Source organism: Scyliorhinus torazame, chromosome 10, assembly GCF_047496885.1.
Source record: "Scyliorhinus torazame isolate Kashiwa2021f chromosome 10, sScyTor2.1, whole genome shotgun sequence".
In the NCBI taxonomy this organism is placed as follows: domain Eukaryota; kingdom Metazoa; phylum Chordata; class Chondrichthyes; order Carcharhiniformes; family Scyliorhinidae; genus Scyliorhinus; species Scyliorhinus torazame.
In genome coordinates, this window is record NC_092716.1 from 243,987,434 (window position 1) to 244,011,767 (window position 24,334).

Sequence of the window (24,334 nt, forward strand, 5' to 3'; positions counted from 1 at the left end):
ACAGCAGCGGAGAGATAGAGGAACCGATTGGGCGGCAGATCTTGGAAAAGTGCAGAAGTAACAGTTGTTGTCATGGGTGACTTCAACTTCTCTAATATTGACTGGAACCTCCTTGGTGCAATTGGTTTGGATGGAGCAGATTTTGTCAGGTGTGTTCAGGAAGGATTCCTGACTCCATATGTAGATAGGCCGACTAGGGGGAGGCCATATTGTTGCTTGGCAATGAACCAGGCCAGGTGTCAGACGTCTCGGTGGGAGAGCATTTCGGTGACCGTGACCACAACTCCTTGACCTTTACCATAGTCATGAAAAGGGATAGGAACAGACAGTCTGGAAAGGTATTTAATTGGGCTGGGGAAATTATACTGCTATTGGACAGGAGCTGAGGAGCATAAAGTGGGAACAATTGTTCTTGGAGAAATGCACAACAGTAATGTGGGGATTGTTTAAGGAGCACTTGCTGCGAGTGCTGAATAGTTTTGTCCCACTGAGACGAGGAAGGAATGGTAAGGTGAAGGAGCCTTGGATGACAAGAGAAGTGGAGCTTCTGGTCAAGAGGAAGAAGGAAGCTTAAGTAAGGTTCAGGAAGCAAGGATCTGACTCGGCTCTAGAGGGTTACAAGGTAGCCAGGAAGGAACTCAAAAATGGACTGAGGAGAGCTAGAAGGGGGCATGAAAAAGCCCTGGCGTTCAACACTTATGTGAGCAATAAGAGGATGATCTGAGTGAGAGTAGGGCCGATCAGGGATAGTGGAGGGAACTTGTGCCTAGAGTCTGACGTGATGGGGGGAGGCCGTAAATGAACATAGAACATTACAGCGCAGTACAGGCCCTTCGGCCCTCGATGTTGCGCCGACCTGTGAAACCACTCTAAAGCCCATCTACACTATTCCCTTATTGTCCATATGTCTATCCAACGACCATTTGAATGCACTTAGTGTTGGCGAGTCCACTACTGTTGCAGTCAGGGCATTCCATGCCCTTACTACTCTCGGAGTAAAGAACCTACCTCTGACATCTGTCTTATATCTATCTCCCCTCAATTTAAAGCCATGTCCCCTCGTGCTAGACATCACCATCCAAGGAAAAAGGCTCTCACTAACCACCCTATCTAATCCTCTGATCATCTTGTATGCCTCAATTAAGTCACCTCTTAACCTTCTCTCTAATGAAAACAGCCTCAAGTCTCTCATAAGATCTTCCCTCCATATAAGGCAACATTCTGGTAAATCTCCTCTGCACCCTTTCCAATGCTTCCACATCCTTCCTATAATGTGGCGACCAGAATTGCACGCAATACTCCAAATGCGGCCGCACCAGAGTTTTGTACAGCTGAAACATGACCTCATGGCTCTGAAACTTAATCCCTCTACCAATAAAAGCTAACACACCGTACGCCTTCTTAACAACCCTCTCCACCTGGGTGGCAACTTTCAGTAATCTATGTACATGGACACCGAGATCTCTCTGCTCATCCACACTGCCAAGAATCTTACCATTAGCCCAGTACTCCCTTCCTGTTATTCCTCCCAAAATGAATCACCTCACACTTTTCTGCATTAAACTCCATTTGCCATCTCTCAGATCAGCTCTGCAGCTTATCTATGTCCCTCTGTAACTTGTAACATCCTTCCGCACTGTCCACATCTCCACCGACTTTAGTGTCATCTGCAAATTTACTCGCCCATCCTTCTACGCCCTTCTCCAGGTCATTGATAAAAATGACGAACAGCAGTGGCCCCAAAACAGATCCTTGTGGTACACCACTAGTAACTGGACTCCAGGCTGAACATTTCCCATCAACCACCACCCTTTTGTCTTCTTCCAGCTAGCCAATTTCCAAACTGCTAAATCGCCCTGAATCCCATGCCTACGTATTTTATGCAATAGCCTACCGTGGGGAACCTTATCAAATGCTTTACTGTAATCCATATACATCAAATCAACTGCTTTACCCTCATCCACCTGCTTGGTCACCTTCTCAAAGAACTCAATAAGATTTGTGAGGCACGACCTACCCTTCACAAAACCGTGTTGACTAGCTCTTAATGAAATTATTCCTTTCCAGATGATTATACATCCTATCTCTTATAAACCTTTCCAAGACTTTGCCCACAACAGAAGTAAGGCTCACTGGTCTATAGTTACTGGGGTTGTCTCTACTCCCCTTCTTGAACAAGGGGAGAACATTTGCTATCCTCCAATCTTCTGGCACTATTCCTGTAGACCAAAGATGACTTAAAGATCAAAGCCAAAGGCTCAGCAATCTCCTTCCTAGCTTCCCAGAGAATCCTAGGATAAATCCCATCCGGCCCAGGGGACTTATCTATTCTCACACTTTCCGGAATTGCTCACACCTCCTCCTTATGAACCTCAAGCCCTTCTAGTCCAGTAGCCTGTATCTCAGTATTCTCCTCGACAACATTGTCTTTTTCCTGTGAATACTGACAAAATATTCATTTAGCACCTCTCCTAGCTCCTCGGACTCCACGCACAACTTTTCACTACTGTACTTGACTGGCCCTACTCTTACCCTAGTCATTCTTTTATTCCTGACACATCTATAGAAAGCTTTAGGGTTATCCTTGATCCTACCTGCCAAAGACTTCTCATGTCCCCTCCTAGCTCTTCTTAGCTCTCTCTTTAGGTCCTTCCTAGCTAACTTGTAACTCTCGAGCGCCCTAACTGAACCTTCACGTCTCACCTTTACATAAGCCTCCTTCCTCTTGACAAATGTTTCAACTGCTTTAGTAAACCACGGTTCCCTGGCTCGACCGCGTCCTCCCTGCCTGACCAGTACATACTTATCAAGGACACGCAGTAGCTGTTCCTTGAACAAGCTCCACATTTCCATTGTGCCCATCCCCTGCAGTTTTCCTCTCCATCCAATGCATCCTAAATCTTGCCTCATCGCGTCATAATTGCCCTACCCCAGATATAACTCTTGCCCTGCGGTACATACCTATCCCTTTCCATCACTAAAGTAAACTTAATCGAATTGTGGTCACTATCACCAAAGTGCTCACCGACCTCCAAATCTAACACCTGTCCTGGTTCATTACCCAGTACCAAATCCAATATGGCTTCGCCTCTCGTTGGCCTATCTACATACTGTCAGGAAACCCTCCTGCACACATTGGACAAAAACAGACTCATCTAAAGTACTCGAACTATAGCGTTTCCAGTCAATATTTGGAAAGTTAAAGTCCCCCATAACAACTACCCTGTTACTTTCGCTCCTATCCAGAATCATGTTTGCAATCCTTTCCTCTACATCTCTGAACTTTTCAGAGGCCTATAGAAAACCCCTAACAGGATGACCTCTCCTTTCCTGTTTCTAACCTCAGCCCATACTACCTCAGTAGACGATTCCTCATCAAACGTCCTTTCTGCCACTGTAATACTGTCCTTGACTAACAATGCCACCCCTCCCCCTCTTTTATCACGTACCCTGAGCTTACTGAAATATCTAAACCCCGGCACCTGCAACAACCATTCCTGTCCCTGCTCTATCCATGTCTCCGAAATGGCCACAACATCGAAGTCCCAGGTACCAACCCATGCCGCAAGTTCACCCACCTTATTCCGGATGCTCCTGGCATTGAAGTAGACACACTTTAAACCACCTTCCTGCCTGCCGGTACAGTATTCACTAGAGAGTGGGACTGTTGTTGTTCATGAGAACAGTGTGAACCAGGTTAATAGACTCAAAACAGGTTGATATTCAGAAGGTGGATGTGCTGGAAATTTTGAAAAGCATCAGGATAGATACGTACCCTGGGCCTGACTGGATATACCCAAGGTTACTACGGGAAGCGAGGGAGGATATTGCTGTGCCGTTGGTGATAATCTTTCCGTCCTCATTCTCCACTGGAGTAGTATCTAATGATTGGAGGGAGGCGAATGTTGTTCCCCTATTCAAGAAAGGGAATCGGGAAATCCCTGGGAATTACAGACCCATTAGACTTGCGTCTGTGGTGAGCAAAATATTGGAAAGGATTCTGAGAGATAGCATTTATGGTTATTTAGAAAAACAAGGTTTGATTAAAGATAGTCAGCATGGCTTTGTGAGGGGCAGGTCATGCCTCACAAGCCTCATTGAATTCTTTGAAGATGTGACGAGACACATTGAAGGTCGGGCAGTGGATGTGCTGTATATCGATTTCAGTAAGGCGTTTGATAAGGTTCCCCATGGTAGGCTCATTCAGAAAGTTAGGGGGCATGGGATACAGGCAAACCTGGCTGTCGGGATACAGAATTGGCTGGCTGAACAGAGAGTGGTAGTGGATGGAAAGTATTCCGCCTGGAGGTCGATGACCAGTGGTGTCCCGCAAGGATCTGTTCTAGGACCTCTGCTCTTTGTGGTTTTTATAAATGTCTTGGATGAGGAAGTGGAAGGGTGGGTTAGTAAGTTTGCTGATGACACAAAGGTTGGGGGAGTTGCAGATAGTGTTGAGGATTGTTGCAGGTTACAGCAGGACATTGACAGTATGCAGAGCTGGGCTGAGAAGTGGCAGATGGAATTCAACCTTGACAAATGTGAAGTGATTCATTTTGGAAGGTCGAATTTGAATGCTGAATACAGGGTTAAAGGCAGGATTCTTGGAAGTGTGGAGGAACCGAGGGATCTTGGGGTCCACGTACATAGATCTCTCAAAGTTGCCACCCTGTTTGATAGGATTGTTAAGAAGGCGTATGGTGTGTTGCCTTTCATTAACAGGGGGATTGAGTTTAAGAGCTGCGAGGCTTTGCTGCAGCTTTATAAAACTCTAGTTAGACCACACTTGGAATATTGTGTCCAGTTCTGGTTGCCTAATTATAGGAAGTATGTGGATGCTTTGGAGAGGGTACAGAGAAGATTTACCATGCTGCCTAGACTGGAGGGCATGTCTTGTGAAGAAAGGTTGAGGGAGCTAGAGCTTTTCTCACTGGAGCAAAGACGGCAGAGAGGTGACTTGATAGAGGTGTACAAGGTGATGAGAGGCGTGGATAGCCAGAGACCTTTCCCCAGGGTGGAAATGGCTGTCACGAGGGGACATAATTTTAAGGTGATTGGAGGAAGGTATAGAGGGGATGTCAGAGGTAGGTTCTTTACACAGAGTGGTGGGTGTGTGGAATGCACTGCCAGCAGAGGTGGTGGAGTCATTAGAGTCATTAGGGACATTTAAACGACTCTTAGACAGGTACATGGACTGCAGTAAATTGAAGGGGTGTAGGTTAGGTTGATCTTAGATTAGGATAAATGGTCGGCCCAACATTGTGGGCTGAAGAGCCTGGCCTGTACTGTGCTGTACTGTTCTATGTTCTAGCTGGAGTTTGGCCCATTCGAGGCGGAGAATTGCGGAGGCCTCGGAGCATACCGGGTTGGGCCCGCTACTGATGTGCCAACAGCGTTTATTGTATTTGTGTTCTGGAATGCATTGATGGTGCTATCGAGGCGGTAGAGAATTAAGATTTGACGTGAAATCAGAGCCTGACGCGATTTCGGCGTTGGAACCAATTCTCCGCCCAATCTCATTTCCTGATACCGACGGAGAATCCCGTCCCATCTCTTCACTTTTTGTGAGAGAATTTGCTGATATGAGTGCTCAATTACCTCTTACTGGCTTAAACCATATCCCCTCATCAAACCAAATGCTTATATTTTACAGTTCTGCAACGTCATTGGAATGCTTTTTTTCGCTGACTTTGTTAACTTTCTAAGATGAAAAGCCTGACCATTTTGTGGTCTTTCACCATTCTACAGGTCTGGTGCTGGGAATCAGTCTTAGACTCTATTCTGAACTTCAGTGTTTCAAGACCATACTAGACTTGGTACATAGTATTCCTCGTCTGACCATTACCCCTAGTTTCCGGACTTTCAACTTCATCCGTGGTTATTTCAATGCATTCTTTGTATATATGTTGTCTATTTTTGCATCTGTTTTATATAGTAGCACGGTGGTTAGCACTTTTGCTTCACAGCTCCAGGGTCCCAGGTTCGATTCCCGCCTTGGGTAACTGTCTGTGCGGAGTCCGCACGTTCTGTGTCTGCGTGGGTTTTCTCCGGCTGCTCCGGTTTCCTCCCACAAGTCCCGAAAGACGTGCTTGTTGGGTGAATTGGACATTCTGAATTCTCCCTGTGTACCCGAACAGGCGGCGGATTGTGGCGACTAGGGGATTTTCACAGTAACTTCATTCCCCTCCCTATCCCACCTGATTGACCCTGACTATCAACTATATTGAGTTGAACTAGTGGATGGGTGGCATGGTGGCACATTGGTTTGCACTATTGCTCCACAGCACCAGGGATCCAGGTTTGATTCCCGGCTTGGGTTACTGCAGAGTCTGCACGTTTTCCCCATGTCTGCGTGTGTTTCCTCCAGGTTTCCTCCCACAAGTCCCAAAAGAGGTGCTTGTTAGGTGAATTGGCCATTCTGAGTTTTTCCTTCGTGTACCCAAACAGGCGCCGTAGTGTGGCGACTAGGGGATTTTCACAGTAACTTGGTAGTGTTAATAATGTAAGCCGACTTGTGACCCTAATAAAGATTATTATTATTTTCACATTTGGCATGATTGAAGATTTTTCTTGTGCACTGGTAATATGCTTAATATTCTTAGGAAATAGATCTGGGCACTGTGGGGAATTTTTATTTGTTGCTCAAGATTGCAACTAAGCAGCTTGAGCAAAGGTATTTTTAAAATATAACCTGCATCTAGTAGGAATTTCATTTGGTACTGATATGTTTATATTTTACAGGGAGTAGAAGTGACTGATAAGAGAGCGTTGCCTTGTCAGGCATTAGTGCGAATGTTAGCTAAAAAACCAGGCTGGAAGGAAACCAATTTCCAGGTATGATTATTTAAAATGTATGCTATATGTTGAACGAATAGATTATTTTATTTTTGGAAAATATTCCAGGAAGCATTTATTAGAAGAATAATTCTGTACTGCCAAGCATATATTTTTATTGTTAATTTAGGCTGACACTGAAGTGTAGTTTAGGGGTGAGCTGCACAGCATCAGGTTGCAGCAAGGCCTTTGGTCTACTCCCTTCGGTAGAGATACAAATTCCACATCATTGTTTGAAAATAAATAAATAATTGAGTTCTCCTGATGTCCTGAACAATATTGCTCAAATAATGCTACCAAAACCTTTCAGCTGCCATTTATTCAGATTATGGCTACAGGTTTGTAGATCCATTTATCGTGCACCTAGATTTACAGGTTTCCAGTATCCTTTAAAATAGAGCCAGAGCATTCGAGAAAAATCAGGAAAAAGTGATGGAAATGGGAAACCCTGTTCACAAAGCGCAATTCGGGACTTCCGGTTGCGGCTATGCCTAGGTAGGTCGCACGTTCGGCAGCTCCCGCCGGGAACGGACTTTTGGGCTCTACAGAGGGGCCCTAACGGCAATTGTTCGACGGCTTCCAGTGTGGGAAGGTGACAGCAAGGTCCCCCTAACAGTATATGGATTGGACCAGGAGTGGAGCAGTGAAAAAAGTGATCCTGGAGCAGTGAAAAGTGCGAGGGATGAAAAGCAAGATGGCAGCGGGTCGAGACTAAGCAGCATGGGCGCAGTGGTCGCAGGAGCAGCAGGGTTTCTTAAACGTTGCTTTGAGGAGCTGAAGACAGAAATGCTGGCGCCAATGAAGGCGGTGATTGAGAAGCTAGTGGAGACAGAAGGCCCAAGGGGCGGCGATGCGGCAAAAAGCATCGGAGAACAAGGATGAGATCTTGGGCCTGGCGGTGAAGGTGGAGGCGCATGAGGCGCTGCACAAGAGGTGGGCGGAAAGACTTGAGGACCTGGAGAATAGGTCGAGGAGGAAGAATCTTCGGATTCTGGGTCTCCCTGAAGGAGTGGAGGGGCCCGATGCTCAATTCGCTGATGGGCGCGGGAGCCTTCCCGAGGCCCCTGGAGCTAGATGGGGCTCACCGGGTCCTAGCAAGGAGACCCAAGGCCAACAAGCCGCCAAGGGCTGTAGTGGTGAGGTTTCCCCACTCTATGGACCGAGAGTGTGTCCTGAGATGAACCAAAAAAGAGCGGAGCAGCAGGTGGGAGGACACGGAGATCCGAATTTACCAGGACTGGAGTGCAGAGGTGACTAAGAGGAGAGCTGGTTTCAATCGGGCTAAGGCGGTGCTCTATCGGAAGGGGATGAAGTTTGGTATGCTGCAGCCAGCGCGATTATGGGTCACATTCCAAGATCGGCACCACTATTTTGAAACGCCTGATGAGGCATGGAGCTTTATACGGACTGAAAAGTTGGACTCAAATTGAGGGTTTGTTGTGGGAGGGATGTTTACTGTGTATATGGTGTTTATTACGTTTAGGGAATGTTCTTTTGGTTTGAGTGCTGGATGGGGATGGGTGAATGGATTTGATGGGGAGACTGTGGGAGTGTGTGGTCGTCTGTGTTGGAGGGGCAGACCCCCACTAAGGAAGAGGGGGAGTAAAGGGCCGGGGATGGGGAATTGGGGTAAGGCCGCAAAAGGAGCTGTGCAGAGGGGGCGGGGCCGGCTCAGGAAAGCGCGGGCTTTTTCCAGCGCTAGGGAAGGATGGGGTTGGGGGGGATGGGCGGTGCTGGAGAGGAGCGCACACTGACTGCCAGGGGAGGGGGGGGGATTCTCACACTGGGGGGGGGGGGGGGGTCGATGGAGAGGCTGGGGTCAGCAGGAGTCAGCTGACTTACAGGAGTGTTATGGGGGGAGCAAAATGGCTAGATGTGGATCTAGTGGTTGTTGGGGCGGGGGAGAGAAGCAAGGAAATAGGGTTGCTGCTGCATTGGCCAAAGGGGAGCTGGAAGTAGGAGAGGTGGTCAGGGCGGGGGTCCGCCGCATGGGGGCCTGGAGGGTGCAGGAGGCGTGGGCACGTGGCTGGCCGAGAAAATGAGATGGCTAGTCGGCAGGGGTGCGAGTAGCCCCCCAATCCGGCTGATAACTTGGAATGTGAGGGGCCTGAACGGGCCGGTCAAGAGGGCCTGGGTGTTCGCGCACTTAAAGGGACTGAAGGCAGACGTGGTTATGCTCCAGGAGACACATTTGAAGGTGGCAGATCAGGTTAGGCTGAGAAAGGGATGGGTAGGACAGGTATTCCATTCAGGGCTGGATGCGAAGAACAGAGGGGTTGCAATACTGGTGGGAAAGCGGGTGTCGTTTGAGGCAATGAATATTGTAGTGGATAATGGAGGTCGATATGTCCTCCGGGTGCTCCGGTTTCCTCCCACAGTCCAAAGATGTGCAGGTTAGGTGGATTGGCCATGATAAATTGCCCTTAGTGTCCAAAATTGCCCTTAGTGTTGGGTGGGGTTACTGGGTTATGGGGATAGGGTGGCGATGTTGACCTTGGGTAGGGTGCTCTTTCCAAGAGCCGGTGCAGACTCGATGGGCCGAATGGCCTCCTTCTGCACCGTAAATTCTATGAAATTCTATGTGATGGTGAGCGGTAGGTTGCAGGGGGTGCGGGTGGTACTGGTAAACTTGTATGCCCCGAATTGGGATGATGCCGGATTTATGAAACGCATGCTGGGTCGGATTCCGGACCTGGAGGTAGGAAGCTTGATAATGTGGGGGGGGGGGGGATTTCAACACAGTGCTGGACCCAGCACTGGATCGCTCTAGGTCCAGGACGGGTAAGAGGCCGGCTGCGGCCAAGGTGCTCGGGGTTTATGGACCAGATTTGGGGGGGCGCGGGGGGAGAGTGGATCCATGGAGGTTTGTCAGGCCAGGGAATTTTCCTCCTTTTCCCACGTCCACAGAGCCTTCTCCGGATAGATTTTTTTCATTTTGAGTAGGGCGCTAATCCCGAAAGTGGAGGGAACGGAGTATTCGGCCATAGCCATCTCAGACCATTGGGTGAAGCTGGAGTTGGGGAGGAGAGGGACCAGTGCCCGCTGTGGCATCTTGATGTGGGATTATTGGCGGATGAGGAGGTGTGCGGGCGGGTGTGGGGGTGCATTGAAAGATATTTGGAGGCCAACGACAACGGGGAGGTGCAGGTGGGGGTAGTCTGGGAGACGCTGAAGGCGGTGGTCAGGGGAGAGTTAATCTCCATCAGGGCCCAGAGGGAGCGGTTGGTGGGGGAGATTTTAAGGGTGGACAGGAGGTATGCAGAGGCCCCCAAGAAGGGACTACTCTGGGAGCGGCGGAACCTCCAGACGGAGTTCGACCTGTTGACCACAGGGAAAGCAGAGGCACAGTGGAGGAAAGGGCAGGGGGAGATGTATGAGTATGGGGAGAAGGCGAGTCGGATGCTGGCACACCAGCTTCATAAGAGGGAGGCAACGAGGGAGATAGGTGGAGTTAAGGATAGCGGGAGGAATACGGTGCGGAGTGCGGTGAGAATAAACAAGATATTTAGGGACTTCTATGGGAATCTGTACAGGTCTGAGCCCCCAGCGGGGGAAGAGGGGATGCGACGATTCTTGGATCAGCTGAGGTTCCCGAGGGTGGAGGAGCAAGAGGTGGCTGGTTTAGGGGCGCCAATTGGGCTGGAGGAGCTGATTAAAGGATTCGGGAGCATGCAGGCGGGGAAGGCCCCGGTCGAGTTTTACAGGAAATACGTGGACCTGCTTGGCCCGTTGCTAGTGAGGACTTTCAATAAGGCAAGGGAGGGGGGGGACCTTGCGCCCGACAATGTCCAGGGCGCTGATCTCTCTGATCCTGAAGCGGGACAAGGACCCACTGCAATGTGGGTAGTATAGACTGATCTCGCTCCTCAATGTGGATGCTAAGTTGCTGGCAAAAGTGCTGGCTATGAGAATTGAGGACTGTGTCCCAGGGGTGATTCATGAGGACCAGACGGGATTTGTAACGGGCAGGCAGCTAAACACTAATGTGCGGAGGCTCCTCAATGTGATCACGATGCCCTCGGTGGAGGGAGAAGCGGAGGTAGTGGCAGCTATGGACGCGGAGAAGGCCTTCGACCGGGTGGAGTGGGAGTATCTCTGGGAAGTGCTGCAGAGGTTTGGCTTCGGGGAGGGGTTCATCAGCTGGGTCAGGCTGCGATATAGAGCCCCGGTGGCGAGTGGCTACGAATCGGCGGAGGTCGGAGTACTTTCGGCTGTACCAAGGGAGGAGGCAAAGAACAAAGAAATGTACAGAACAGGAAGAGGCCCTTCGGCCCACCAAGCCCGTGCCGACCATGCTGCCCGACTAAACTACAATCTTCTACACTTCCTGGGTCCGTATCCCTCTATTCCCATCCTATTCATGTATTTGTCACGGTGCCCCTTAAATGTCACTATCGTCCCTGCTTCCACCACCACCTCTGGTAGCGAGTTCCAGGCACCCACTACCCTCTGCGTAAAAAAACTTGCCTTGTACATCAACCTTGCCCCTCTCACCTTAAACCTATGCCCCCTAGTAATTGACCCCTCTACCCTGGGGAAAAGCCTCTGACTATCCACTCTGTCTATGCCCCTCATAATTTTGTAGACCTCTATCAGGTCGCCCCTCAACCTCCGTCGTTCCAGTGAGAACAAACCGAGTTTATTCAACCGCTCCTCATAGCTAATGCCCTCCATACCAGGCAACATTCTGGTAAATCTCTTCTGCACCCTCTCTAAAGCCTCCACATCCTTCTGGTAGTGTGGCGACCAGAATTGAACACTATACTCCAAGTGTGGCCTAACTAAGGTTCTATACAGCTGCAAGTCACGTGACTTGCCAATTCTTATACTCAATGCCCGGCCAATGAAGGCAAGCATGCCGTATGCCTTCTTGACTACCTTCTCCACCTGTGTTGCCCCTTTCAGTGACCTGTGGACCTGTACTCCTAGATCTCTCTGACTTTCAATACTCTTGAGGGTTCTACCATTCACTGTATATTCCCTACCTGCATTCGACCTTCCAAAATGCATTACCGCACGTTTGTCCGGATTAAACTCCATCCGCCATCTCTCCGCCCAGGTCTCCAAACAATCTAAATCCTGCTGTATCCTCTGACAGAACTCATCGCTATCTGCAATTCCACCAACCTTTGTGTCGTCTGCAAACTTACTAATCAGACCAGTTACATTTTCCTCCAAATCATTTATACTACAAACAGCAAAGGTCCCAGCACTGATCCCTGCGGAACACCACTAGTCACAGCCCTCCAATTAGAAAAGCATCCTTCCATTGCTACTCTCTGCCTTCTATGACCTAGCCAGTTCTGTATCCACCTTGCCAGCTCACCCCTGATCCCATGTGACTTAACCTTTTGTACTAGTCTACCATGAGGGACCTTGTCAAAGGCCTTACTGAAGTCCATATAGACAACATCCACTGCCCTACCTGCATCAATCATCTTTGTGACCTCCTCGAAAAGTTCGATCAAGTTAGTGAGACACGACCGCCCTTTCACAAAACCATGCTGCCTCTCACTAATGCGTCCATTTGCTTCCAAATGGGAGTCGATCCTGTCTCGAAGAATTCTCTCCAGTAATTTCGCTACCACTGAAGTAAGGCTCACTGGCCTGTAGTTCCCTGGATTATCTTTGCTACCCTTCTTAAACAGAGGAACAACATTGGCTATTCTCCGGGACATTACCTGAAGACAGTGAGGATCCAAAGATTTCTGTCAAGGCCTCAGCAATTTCCTCTCTAGCCTCCTTCAGTATTCTGGGGTAGATCCCATCAGGCCCTGGGTACTTATCTACCTTAATATTTTTTAAGACCCCCAACACCTCGTCTTTTTGGACCTCAATGTGACCCAGGCTATTTACACACCCTTCTCCAGACTCAACATCTACCAATTCCTTCTCTTTGGTGAATACTGATGCAAAGTATTCATTTAGTACCTCGCCTATTTCCTCTGGCTCCACACATAGATTCCCTTGCCTATCCTTCAGAGGGCCAACCCTTTCCCTGGCTACCCTCTTGCTTTTTATGTACGTGTAAAAAGCCTTGGGATTTTCCTTAACCCTATTTGCCAATGACTTTTCGTGACCCCTTCTAGCCCTCCTGACTCCTTGCTTAAGTTCCTTCCTACTTTCCTTATATTCCACACAGGCTTCGTCTGTTTCCATCCTTTTAGCCCTGACAAATGCCTCCTTTTTCTTTTTGACGAGGCCTACAATATCTCTCGTTATCTAAGGTTCCCGAAAATTGCCGTATTTATCCTTCTTCCTCACAGGAACATGCCGGTCCTGAATTCCTTTCAACTGACACTTGAAAGCCTCCCACATGTCAGATGTTGATTTGCCCTCAAACATCCGCCCCCTGTCCCCCTTGTTGTTTGCATTGGCAATTGAGCCTCTGGCCATGGCACTAAGAGAGTCCAGGAAATGGAGGGGACTGGTCCGAGGGGGAGAGGAACACCGGGTGTCGCTGTATGTGGCAGATCCAGTGGAGGAGATGGTGGAGGTCATGTGGACTTTTCGGGGTATAAGCTTAATGTAAGGAAAAGTGAGCTCTGTGGTGCATTCAGGGGACCAGGGAAAGGGGATAGACGAGCTACCGCTCAAGAGGGCGGAAAGGAGCTTTCGGTACTTGGGGATCCAAGTGGCTGGGAGTTGGGGGGCCCTGCACAAGCTCAATTTGACGTGGTTGGTGGAGCAGATGGAGGAGGATTTCAAAAGATGTGATGTGCTGCCACTCTCGCTAACGGGCAAGGTGCAGTCGGTTAAAATGACGGTCCTCCCGAGGTTTCTCTTTGTGTTCCAGTGCCTTCCCATTATGATTCCCAAGGCCTTTTTCAAATGGGTAGGTAGGAGCATCATGGGTTTCGTGTGGGCAAATAAGACCCCGAGGGTAAAGAGGGTGTTTCTGGAGCGTAGTAGGGACAGGGTGGTGGGCTGGCACTGCCAAATTTGTGCGGCTATTATTGGGCTGCCAATGTGGCGATGATCCGTAAGTGGGTAATGGAGGGAGAGGGGGCGGCGTGGAAGAGGTTAGAGATGGCGTCCTGTGTGGGCACGAGCCTGAGGGCGCTGGCGACGGCACCGCTGCCGCTCTCGCCGACAAGGTACACCACGAGTCCGGTGGTGGCGGCGACGTTGAAGAAGATCTGGGGGCAGTAGAGACGACACTGGCAAGGTGGGAGCCTCGGTTTGGTACCCAATTCGGGAGAACCATCGGTTCGTCCCGGGAAGGATGGATGGGGGGTTTCGGAGCTGGCATCGGGCAGGGATTAGAAGAATGGGGGACCTGTTCATCGATGGGACGTTTGCGAGCCTGGGGGCACTGGAGGAGAAGTTTGGGTTACCCCCGGGAAATGCTTTCAGGTACATGCAAGTGAGGGTGTTTGTGAGGCGGCAGGTGAGGGAATTCCTGCTGCTCCCGGCACGGGATTCAGGACAGGGTGATTTCGGGTGTATGGGTTGGAGAAGGCAAGGTTTCGGCGCTTTACCAGGAGCTGAAAGAAGAGGAGGAGGCCTCAGTGGAGGAATTAAAGGGCAAGTGGGAGGAGGAGCTTGGGGAGGAGATAGATGAGGGTCTGTGGGCTGATGCCCTGAGTAGGGTTAATTCTTCCTCCTCTTGCGCCAGGCTCTGCCTAATACAGTTCAAAGTTACTCACAGAGCACATATGACAGGGGCGAGGTTGAGTAGGTGCTTTGGGGTGGAGGACAGATGTGGGAGGTGCTCTGGAAGCCTGGCGAATCACATCCATATGTTCTGGTCATGCCCGGCACTGGATGGGTTTTGGAGGGGTTTCGCGAGGACTATGTCCAAGGTGGTGAAAGTCCAGGTCAAGCCGTGTTGGGGGTTGGAATTATTTGGGGTAACGGACGAGCCGGGAGTGCAGGAGGCGAAAGAGGCCGGTATTCTGGCCTTTGCGTCCCTGGTAGCCCGGCGGAGGATCTTGCTATTATGGAAAGACGCAAAGCCCCCTAGCGTGGAAGCCTGGATCAATGACATGGCAGGGTTCATCAAGCTGGAGAGGATAAAGTTTGCCTTACGAGGGTCTGTGTAGGGGTTCCTCAGGCGGTGGCAACCGTTCCTAGACTGTCTCGCGGAGCGTTAGGAGGAGGTCAGCAGCAGCAGCAACCCAAGGGTGGGGGCGGGGGGGGGGGGGGGGGGGGGGGGCTTCCCTATGGGTACATTTGAATGTCATATGGGGGGGTTACTGTATATGGGAGAAACCCAATGTATAAGTTTTGTATAATGTTTGATTGTTGTGTTTGTGTTTTTTTTCTTTTTGTTGCTGGGGGTGGGGGGTGGTTTTGTTAAAAATTCTGTTGGAAAATTTGAATAAACATATATTTTTTTAAAACAAAGCGCAATTCACTTTCAGCCTGGGATCAATAGGTTTTTACTAGACAAGTGTATAAAAGGGACATGAGACCAAAGCAGATGGAGTTTCGATGCAGATAATTGAATGGCAGTACAGGCTTAAGCTGAATGCCATGTTAATTTAGTGGAATAAATGTGTCCTAATTTCACTCCAAACTGGCCTTGGCCTGACTTTACTTTCCCGCTTGTTCTGGATTCTGCCACCAGAAGAACTAGCTTCCCTGCACCTATCTTATTGAATCTATTTCAGAGACCTCCACTAAATCCCCTATTGGCATCTCTTGTGCTTGCTTCCTTGGGAACGCAACGTGTTTTTGACAGTTTTAAGTGGTTATTGTCCCCCTGTACTTTGCCCAACACGCTATTCATTTGTGAGAATAGATGGTTGGTTTTGAACATTGCATATGAGTACCTTTCCGTATGCTAGGTGGTGTTGCAGGATAATGATCAGGAGCTGAAAGACTAGTTCTCTTAACATGGTTTTTTTTCTCTCCTCATCCTTCACCCATACATGAAAATCTATTGAACAGCCAGCTGTAAAATGTTGTACTTGGATGACAAACTAATCAATTTTATTCTTCAGGTGATGCAGATGAAATTGTATATTGTTGCACTGGTTGCTCAAAAGGGTAACTTTTCTAGAACATCTGCTGAAGTTGTGCTGGATGGTCTGGTTGATAAGACCGGAGATATAAAATGTGGAGTGAAAGCAAAAGAGGCGCTCACTGCGATTGCAGAAGCATGTTCCCTTCCCTGGACCGCTGAACAGGTTAGCAAAGACTGAAATGTTTGATTAGTTTCAAGGAGCTAATAATTCAGTTAAAAGCCACATCTTAAATAAAAACAAAATGCTGGATATACTTGGGTCATGCAGCATCTGTGGAGAGAAAGAGTTGACATTTTCCTTTCATTGGAACCTGAAAATGTGGGCAATGAACAGCTTTTAACCATGTACAAAGCCAGACGGATCAAAAGGGCAAATGTAAGAAAGAAAACCTAAAGCCTGTGGTCATCATCAACTCGTGTTGAGATGAATAAATATTCCATTGGAGAGAGCAGAACTTCCAAGGTGTGCATTGCTCTAAGAGCAATGGCAATAAGCTAAACACTAAAGCTGGTAATATTGCAATGTTGGAAAATATAACATTGAATGCTGTTTCTTTTTCGGCTGGAAGCCTGGAAAAGGAAGTCACTAGAGTAAGAATCCCAGCTAGCATAGGACCCATGCAAAGTTCTCAAAGTCCAGCATATTGTTTAATTGCTCAAGATTTACAGGATCATTCTACACATCTCACGACTAGCCAACGCTTTGTACAGGTTTTTATTAGCGTTGATTAGCCTAATTGTCAATTTCTTCTACTTCACTGGTTGCAGAAGATATACTTTAGGATAAAGTGGGAATATTTCATGGTATTGCAAGTTTTTGGGATGTTGCTGGATTTTCTTAATGGATAGCACCAGATCCTAATTGCTGCAGAGGGTGTTAAAACTAAATTTGAATATTTGATTAATACAAAAAGGACACTGGTACTGAATTTGTGCTGCAAATAGTCTAATTATGGCAATATTTAAATATACTGTTAAATAGAAGTTGGAGTTTGTCTGATTTGACAGAGTTGAATTGAAGTCCCTAGACAATAGTGTTTAAATTGTTTACAGGTTGTTGCCATGGCTTTTGCACAAAAAAATCCCAAAAACCAAGCTGAAGCTTTAAACTGGTTGGCAACTTCTATCAAGGAGTGTGGATTTGCCGGGTAAGTTTTTATTTTTGACTCTTAAGCGGAGTAGATTTGCATTATGGCTGTTGTTTAAATATATATATATTTTATTCAAGATTTTTTGGCCAAACATAACAGTACATAGTTTCCCTTTTAAACAACAATAAAGCAATATAAATAACAGTGGCCAGTTTTAAACAAGTAAATAAATAATATATAAACAGAAGCAAAAACAAAACTAAATGGCAACTGCCTTGTCAAAATAGTTACTCTCCAAAGATACAATCCAACAGTCCAATATACATTACCTATAACAAATGTCTATACATATACAATGACATCCCTAAGAGCCCGCCCGGAATCCCCCCCCCCCCCCCCTTGGGTTGCTGCTGTTGTTTTCCTTCTTTTTCATTCCCACTATTGTTCTGTGAGGTAGTTGACGAACGGTTGCCACCGCCTGGTGAACCCTTGAGCCGAACCCCTTAATACGAACTTGATCCGTTCTAACTTTTTATAAACCCTGCCATGTCGTTTATCCAGGTCTCCAAGCCCGGGGGTTTGGCTTCCTTCCACATAAGCAATATCCTGCGCCGGGCTACTAGGGACGCAAAGGCCAAAACATTAGCCTCTCTCGACTCCTGTACTCCCGGCTCTTCTGCAACCCCGAATATAGCCAACCCCCAGCCTGGCTCGACCCGGACCCCCACCACCTTCGAAAGCACCTTCGCCACCCCCACCCAGAACCCCTGTAATGCTGGACATGACCAGAACATGTGGGTGTGATTCGCTGGGCTGCTCGAGCATCTCCCACACCTATCCTCTACCCCGAAAAATTTACTGAGCCGTGCTCCAGTCATAGGCGCCTTGTGTAGAACCTTGAATTGTATCAGGCTTAGCCTGGCACACGAGGACGACGAGTTTACCCGATGTAGGGCATCAGCCCACAGCCCCGCCTCAATCTCCTCCCCCAGCTCTTCTTCCCATTTCCCTTTCAACTCATCTACCATGATTCCCCCCCTCGTCCCTCATTTCCCTGTATATGTCCGACACCCTACCATCCCCCACTCACGTCTCTGAGATCACTCTATCCTGCACCTCCTGCGTCGGGAGCTGCGGGAATTCCCTCACCTGTTGCCTCGCAAAAGCCCTCAGTTGCATATACCGAAATGCATTCCCTTGGGGCAACCCATATTTTTCCGTCAGCGCTCCCAGACTCGCAAACGTCCCATCTACGAACAGATCTCTCAGTTGTACTACCCCGGCTCTTTGCCATGCTCCAAATCCCCCATCCATTCTCCCCGGAACAAACCTATGGTTATTTCTTATCGGGGACCGCACCGAGGCTCCCGTCCTTCCCCTATGCCGTCTCCACTGCCCCCAAATTTTTAATGTTGCCACCACCACCGGGCTTGTAGTGTATTTCTTTGGTGAAAACGACAACGGTGCCGTCACCATTGCTTGTAAGCTGGTCCCCTTGCAGGACGCCCTCTCCAATCTCTTCCACGCCGCTCCCTCCCCATCTCCCATCCACTTACACACCAGTGAAATATTGGTGGCCCAGTAATAATCATTTAGGCTCGGTAGTGCCAACCCCCCCCCCCCATATCCCTACTACGCTGCAAGAACCCCTTCCTCACTCTCGGGGTCTTCCCAGCCCACACAACTCATAATGCTTTTCTCGATTCTCTTAAAAAAAGCCTTCGTGACCATCACCGGGAGGCACTGAAACACAAAGAGGAATCTCGGGAGAACCACCATTTTAACCGCCTGCACCCTACCCGCCAGTGACGGGGACACCATGTCCCATCTCTTGAAGTCCTCCCCCATCTGTCCCACCAATCGTGTTAAATTAAGCCGGTGCAAGGTTCCCCAATTCTTGGCTATCTGAAGGCTATCTGAATCCCCAAGTATCGGAAGTCTCTTGTTACCTTCCTCAGCGGTAAATCCTCTATTACCCTGCTCTGCTCCCCCGGATGCACCACAAACAACTCACTTTTCCCCATGTTCAATTTATACCCCGAAAAATCCCCAAACTCCCCAAGTATCCGCATTATCTCTGGCATCCCCTCCACCGGGTCCGCCACATACAACAGCAAATCATCTGCATACAAAGATACCTGGTGTTCTTCTCCCCTAAACACTCCCCTCCACTTCCTGGAACCCCTCAGTGCCATGGCCAGGGGCTCAATCGCCAGTGCAAACAATAACAGGGACAGGGGATACCCCTGCCTCGTCCCTCTGTAAAGCCGGAAATAATCAGACCCCCGTCCATTTGTAACCACACTGGCCATCGGTGCCCTATACAGCAACTGTACCCATCCGATATACCCATCTCCAAAGCCATATCTCCTCAGCACCTCCCACAAATAATCCCACTCCACTCTATCAAATGCTTTCTCGGCATCCATCGCCACCACTATCTCCGCTTCCCCCTCTGGCGGGGGCATCATCATTACCCCTAGCAACCTCCGTATGTTCGTGTTCAGCTGTCTCCCCTTCACAAACCCAGTTTGGTCCTCATGAACCACCCCTGGGACACAGTCCTCTATCCTCGTCGCCATTACCTTGGCCAGAATCTTAGCATCCACATTTAAAAGAGAAATGGACCTATAGGACCTGCATTGCAGCGGGTCTTTTTCCTTCTTTAGGAGGAGCGATATCTTTGCCTCTGACATAGTCGGGGGCAACTGCCCCCTTTCCCTAGCCTCATTAAAGGTTCTCGTCAGAAGCGGGGCCAGCAAGTCCATATACTTCCTATAAAATTCCACCGGGAATCCATCTGGTCCCGGGGCCTTCCCCGCCTGCATGCTCCCAATCCCTTTTCACTACCTCCTCCATCTCAATCTGTGCTCCCAGTCCCGCCCTCTCCTCCTCCACCTTAGGGAATTCCAGCTGATCCAGAAAGCACATCATTCTCTCCTTCCCTTCCGGGGGCTGAACTTTATATAATCTTTCGTAGAATACCTTGAACACCCCATTCACTCTCTCCGCTCCCCGCTACATCTCTCCCTCCTCGTCTCTCACCCCCCCCCCCCCATCTCCCTCACTGCTACCCTCTTCCTCAGTTGGTGGGCCAGCAACCGGCTCGCCTTCTCCCCATATTCATACTGTACACCTTGTGCCTTCCTCCATTGTGCCTCTGCATTACCTGTAGTCAACAAGTCAAATTCTACATGTAGCCTTTGCCTTTCCCTGTACAGTCCCTCCTCCGGTGCCTCCACATATTGTCTGTCCACCCTCAAAAGTTCTTTCAGCAACCGCTCCCTTTCCCTACCCTCCTGCTTTCCTTTATGTGCCCTAATAGATATCAGCTCCCCTCTAACCACTGCCTTCAACGCCTCCCAGACCACTCCCACCTGAACCTCCCCATTTTCATTAAGCTCCAAGTACCTTTCAATACACCCCCTCAACCTTAAACATACCCCCTCATCTGCCAATAGTCCCATGTCCATTCTCCAGGGCGGGTGCTGTTCTTTTTCCTCCCCTATCTCCAGGTCCACCCAATGTGGAGCGTGGTCCGAGATAGCTATAGCCGTGTACTCCGTCCCTGTCACCTTCGGGATCAGCGCCCTTTCCAAAACAAAAAGGTCTATACGTGAATATACTTTATGGACATAGGAGAAAAACGAGAACTCCTTACTCCTAGGCCTGCTAAATCTCCAGGGGTCTACTCCTCCCACCTGCTCCATAAAGTCCTTGAGCACCCTAGCTGCAGCTGGCCTCCTCCCAGTCCTGAACCTCTATCTGTCCAGCCCTGGGTCCAGCACCGTATTGAAGTCTTCCCCCCATTACCAACTTTCCCCCTTTTCCCCCTTTTTCCCCCCTTTCACCCCACGTAATCACCCCACCACTTTGTCCCAAACGTTCTTTTTCTGGCCCGCCTATTCCATCTGCTCCTCCACAATAAATGTCCACGCCTCTTCTGCCGTCTCAAAGTAGTGGTGCTTCCCTTGGTGTGAGACCCACAGTCTTGCCGGTTGCAACATTCCAAATTTGACCTTCCTTTTGTGAAGCACCGCCTTGGCCCGATTAAAACTCTCCCTCCTTCTCGCCACCTCCGCACTCCAATCTTGATATAAGCGGATCACCGCGTTCTCCCACCTACTGTTCCGAGTTTTCTTCGCCCATCTGAGGACCATCTCTCTGTCATTATATCGGAGAAATCTCACCACTATGGCTCGAGGTATTTCTCCAGCCCTCGGTCTTCGCGTCATAACTCGATAAGCTCCCTCCACCTCCAACAGGCCCGTCGGGGCCTCCGATCCCATTAACGAGTGCAGCATCGTGCTCACATATGCCCCGACGTCCGCCCCCTCCGCACCTTCGGGAAGACCAAGAATCCTTAAATTCTTCCTCCTCGCATTATTCTCCAACACCTCCAGCCTTTCCACACACCTTTTGTGTTGTGCCTCGTGCATCTCTGTCTTCACCACCAGGCCCTGTATTTCGTCTTCATTTTCAGCGGCCTTTGCCTTCACGACCCGAAGCTCCTACTCCTGGGTCTTTTGCTCCTCCTCTAGCCCTTCAATCGCCTGTAATATTGGGGCCAGCAGCTCCTTCTTCATCTCCTTTTAAAGTTCTTCCACACAGCGCCGCAGGAACTCTTGTTGGTCAGGGCCCCATATTAGACGGCCACCTTCCGACGCCATCTTGCTTTGTGCTTGCCTTCCTAGACGCTGCTCTAGAGGATCCTCCGCAATTCGGTCACTTTCTCCTCCTTTTTCCATCTGTGTCCAGGGGGAATTCCCTTCTGGTTTTCCGCACAGTGTTTTTAGCCGTTAAAATTGCCGTTGGGGCTCCTATTAAGAGCCCAAAAGTCCGTTCCACCGGGAGCTGCCGAAACGTGCGACTTAGCTGGTCATCGCCGCACCCGGAAGTCGCATTATGGCTGTTTTAACTACATGATTAATTCTGCTTTTTGAATTTCGGATTAGTCACATTTTTGAGTATGTTATCCAATTAAGTGCTTAATTTGAAAGTTTGGGAGCCTAAATTTATAATTTTGGCATTACAATTCACTAGCTTCAATAAGAATGCTTTAACTGTACTACATATTTGTGGAAAACCCTAACTTGTTGATTGCTGCTTAATTTTTTGGAATTCCTTGAACTTCTGATTTCAGTTTTTCTTTGCAGGCTAAATGTGAAAGCTTTCATCAGTAATGTGAAAATTGCTTTGGCTGCAACAAATCCTGTAAGTAGGGCTGTTTTCATAACCTGTTTGTGCATGTTACAACTCTTGCTCCTGAAATCTAATTCCTTTTACTGTTTCTGTAGGCTGTACGGACATCTGCAATCACTTTGCTAGGTGTGATGTATTTGTACATGGGAGCACCCTTGAGAATGTTTTTTGAAGATGAGAAACCAGCTTTGTTATCTCAAATTGATGCTGAATTTGAGAAGGTAAATGTTATGAGGACTATGGCGTCTTCCCAAACTTGATGAATTTTGTTTGCTGTCCTGCCATAATTACTCGACTTAAGTTTTAAAAAAAAAAACAGTTGAGCACTTCTGATTGCTGTATGCTAGTTTAGCATTTTATGAATTAAGGTTGTATCAATAAAGCAAATTGATTTTTGGTTGGTACTTAAGTCAGCTGTTTATGATTTAGTAGTAGCATCTAAAATATCAGCTCAATGCTAACTTTGAAAAAAGTTACAGCTATTCAGAAGTCCTAAGTAGAACTTGCATCTGTATTCACAGATGCAAGGACAAACCCCTCCTGCTCCCATTAGAAAACTGGCTAAACGTGATGCTGATGAAGAAGAAGCTCCTGAAGAACCAGATGAGGAAGAAAATGGGCATGCTCAGGATCTCTTGCCACGAACTGATATAAGGTCAGTTCATTTTAGTTCTCAAGCTTCAGTGTTTTTGTCACATTACATTGTGTTGAAAAGGCCAAGACTTAACTGTCTTGGGCCCTCTATTTAAACTGTCTAGCCCAAACCAAACAATCAACAAAGCCAAGAGGGCATTGTTACCCATGAAATATTGTCCCATCAGTTAACAGAGGCAAGGAAATATTGCTGGTTACCATCTACTACCCTCCCTCAGCTGATGGCTTTGTATCCCTCCACATTGAACACCACATGGAAGAAACAGAGGGTAGCAAAGGCACAAAATACACTCTGGGTGGGGGGCTTCCATGTGCACTACCAAGAGTGGCTCAGTAGCACCCCCACTGATTGAGCTGGTCAAGCCAGTGGGATTTAGCAGTTATTGAGGGAAAATATGCTTGGTCTCATCCTCACCATTCCACTTGTCACAGCTGCATCTACCCATGATAGTATTGGATGTGACCACCACACAGCCCATGTGGAGACAAACTGAGAATATCTTCCTTTGTGCTATGTGGTACTACCATGCTAAATGGGATAGATTCAGAACAGATCTAGTAATTCAAAACTGAACATCTAAGAGGTATTGTGAGCCATCAGTGCCAGAATTGTGTTAAACCACAATCTGTAATCTCATGGCCTGCCGTTTCTCGCACTGTACTGTTATCTGCAAGCTAAAAGAACATGTTCAGAGTAGCACAGGCATACCTAAAAATGAGATGCCAATCTGGTGAAGCTGCAATATAGGATGGCATGCAAAAGAACGAAGCAACCTATAACCAAGTGCTCTGATCAAAGCCTGCCACATCTACTGAATGTTGGTCAGCTAAACAATTAACTGGAGACATGGCTGTGCATGTATGCCTAAACTCTGGTGGCAAAGCACAGGACGTTGTTCCAAAAGATGAAGGCTGAAGCATTTGCAGCCATCTTCAACCACCTGTGCCAAATGGATAGGCTATCTGGGTCTCTTCTGAGGTTCCAAAGATGGCTGTCTTCGGCCAATTCAATTTACTTCACATGATGTCAAGAAAGCATCGCATACAGCAAAGGCTATGGGCCCCTGATAATTTTGACAAAATTGCCGAAGACTTGTGCTCCAGAACTGCTGTCGCAAATTCCCCAGGTGAAATATTGCAGCGCAGCTGCAACACTTGTGGTGCCAATGTGGACAATTGCCTAGGTATGTCCTCTGCACAAAATACAGGGGGAATCCATTCTGCCAAATTACTGCTCATCAGTAGTTTGCAGCCTGCGACCCATCTGGGTTCTGAATGCGACCTAAGAGATATTTTGTTGACTGCCCACACGCAGGGTTGCCACATCTGCTGATTTCTGTCCACATAGATTTTTTCATACCGGTAGGACTGAAGTGATATGCACAATGTGAGGTGCATGCCGATTGCACACATCATTGATTGTGAGAGCTGTGCACGCACTTTGTTTCCAAAGTGTAAATATTTATTTTATTTTTAGCATTTGAAGTTGATAGTTCTGTTAATATGTACATGAATGAGCATTTACTATAACTCATGACCAAGTTGGATTCAATCATGTGCCCACTCATTAACCTAGATTGCTCAT

General features: G+C 48.3%; 1 protein-coding gene across 4 annotated transcripts in view; it reads left to right on the forward strand.

Annotated features, from left to right (window-relative positions):
- ckap5 (cytoskeleton associated protein 5) overlaps positions 1 to 24,334 on the forward strand; it is a 188,275-nt gene that overhangs the window by 75,770 nt on the left and 88,171 nt on the right. For all 4 annotated transcript variants that reach the window (XM_072466631.1, XM_072466633.1, XM_072466634.1 and 1 more), the window contains exons 16-21: positions 6,739 to 6,831; positions 15,780 to 15,965; positions 16,856 to 16,950; positions 22,050 to 22,107; positions 22,191 to 22,316; positions 22,617 to 22,750. In XM_072466631.1, the coding sequence (XP_072322732.1) occupies positions 6,739 to 6,831; positions 15,780 to 15,965; positions 16,856 to 16,950; positions 22,050 to 22,107; positions 22,191 to 22,316; positions 22,617 to 22,750 (692 nt within the window). The remainder of the gene's footprint in view (positions 1 to 6,738; positions 6,832 to 15,779; positions 15,966 to 16,855; positions 16,951 to 22,049; positions 22,108 to 22,190; positions 22,317 to 22,616; positions 22,751 to 24,334) is intronic.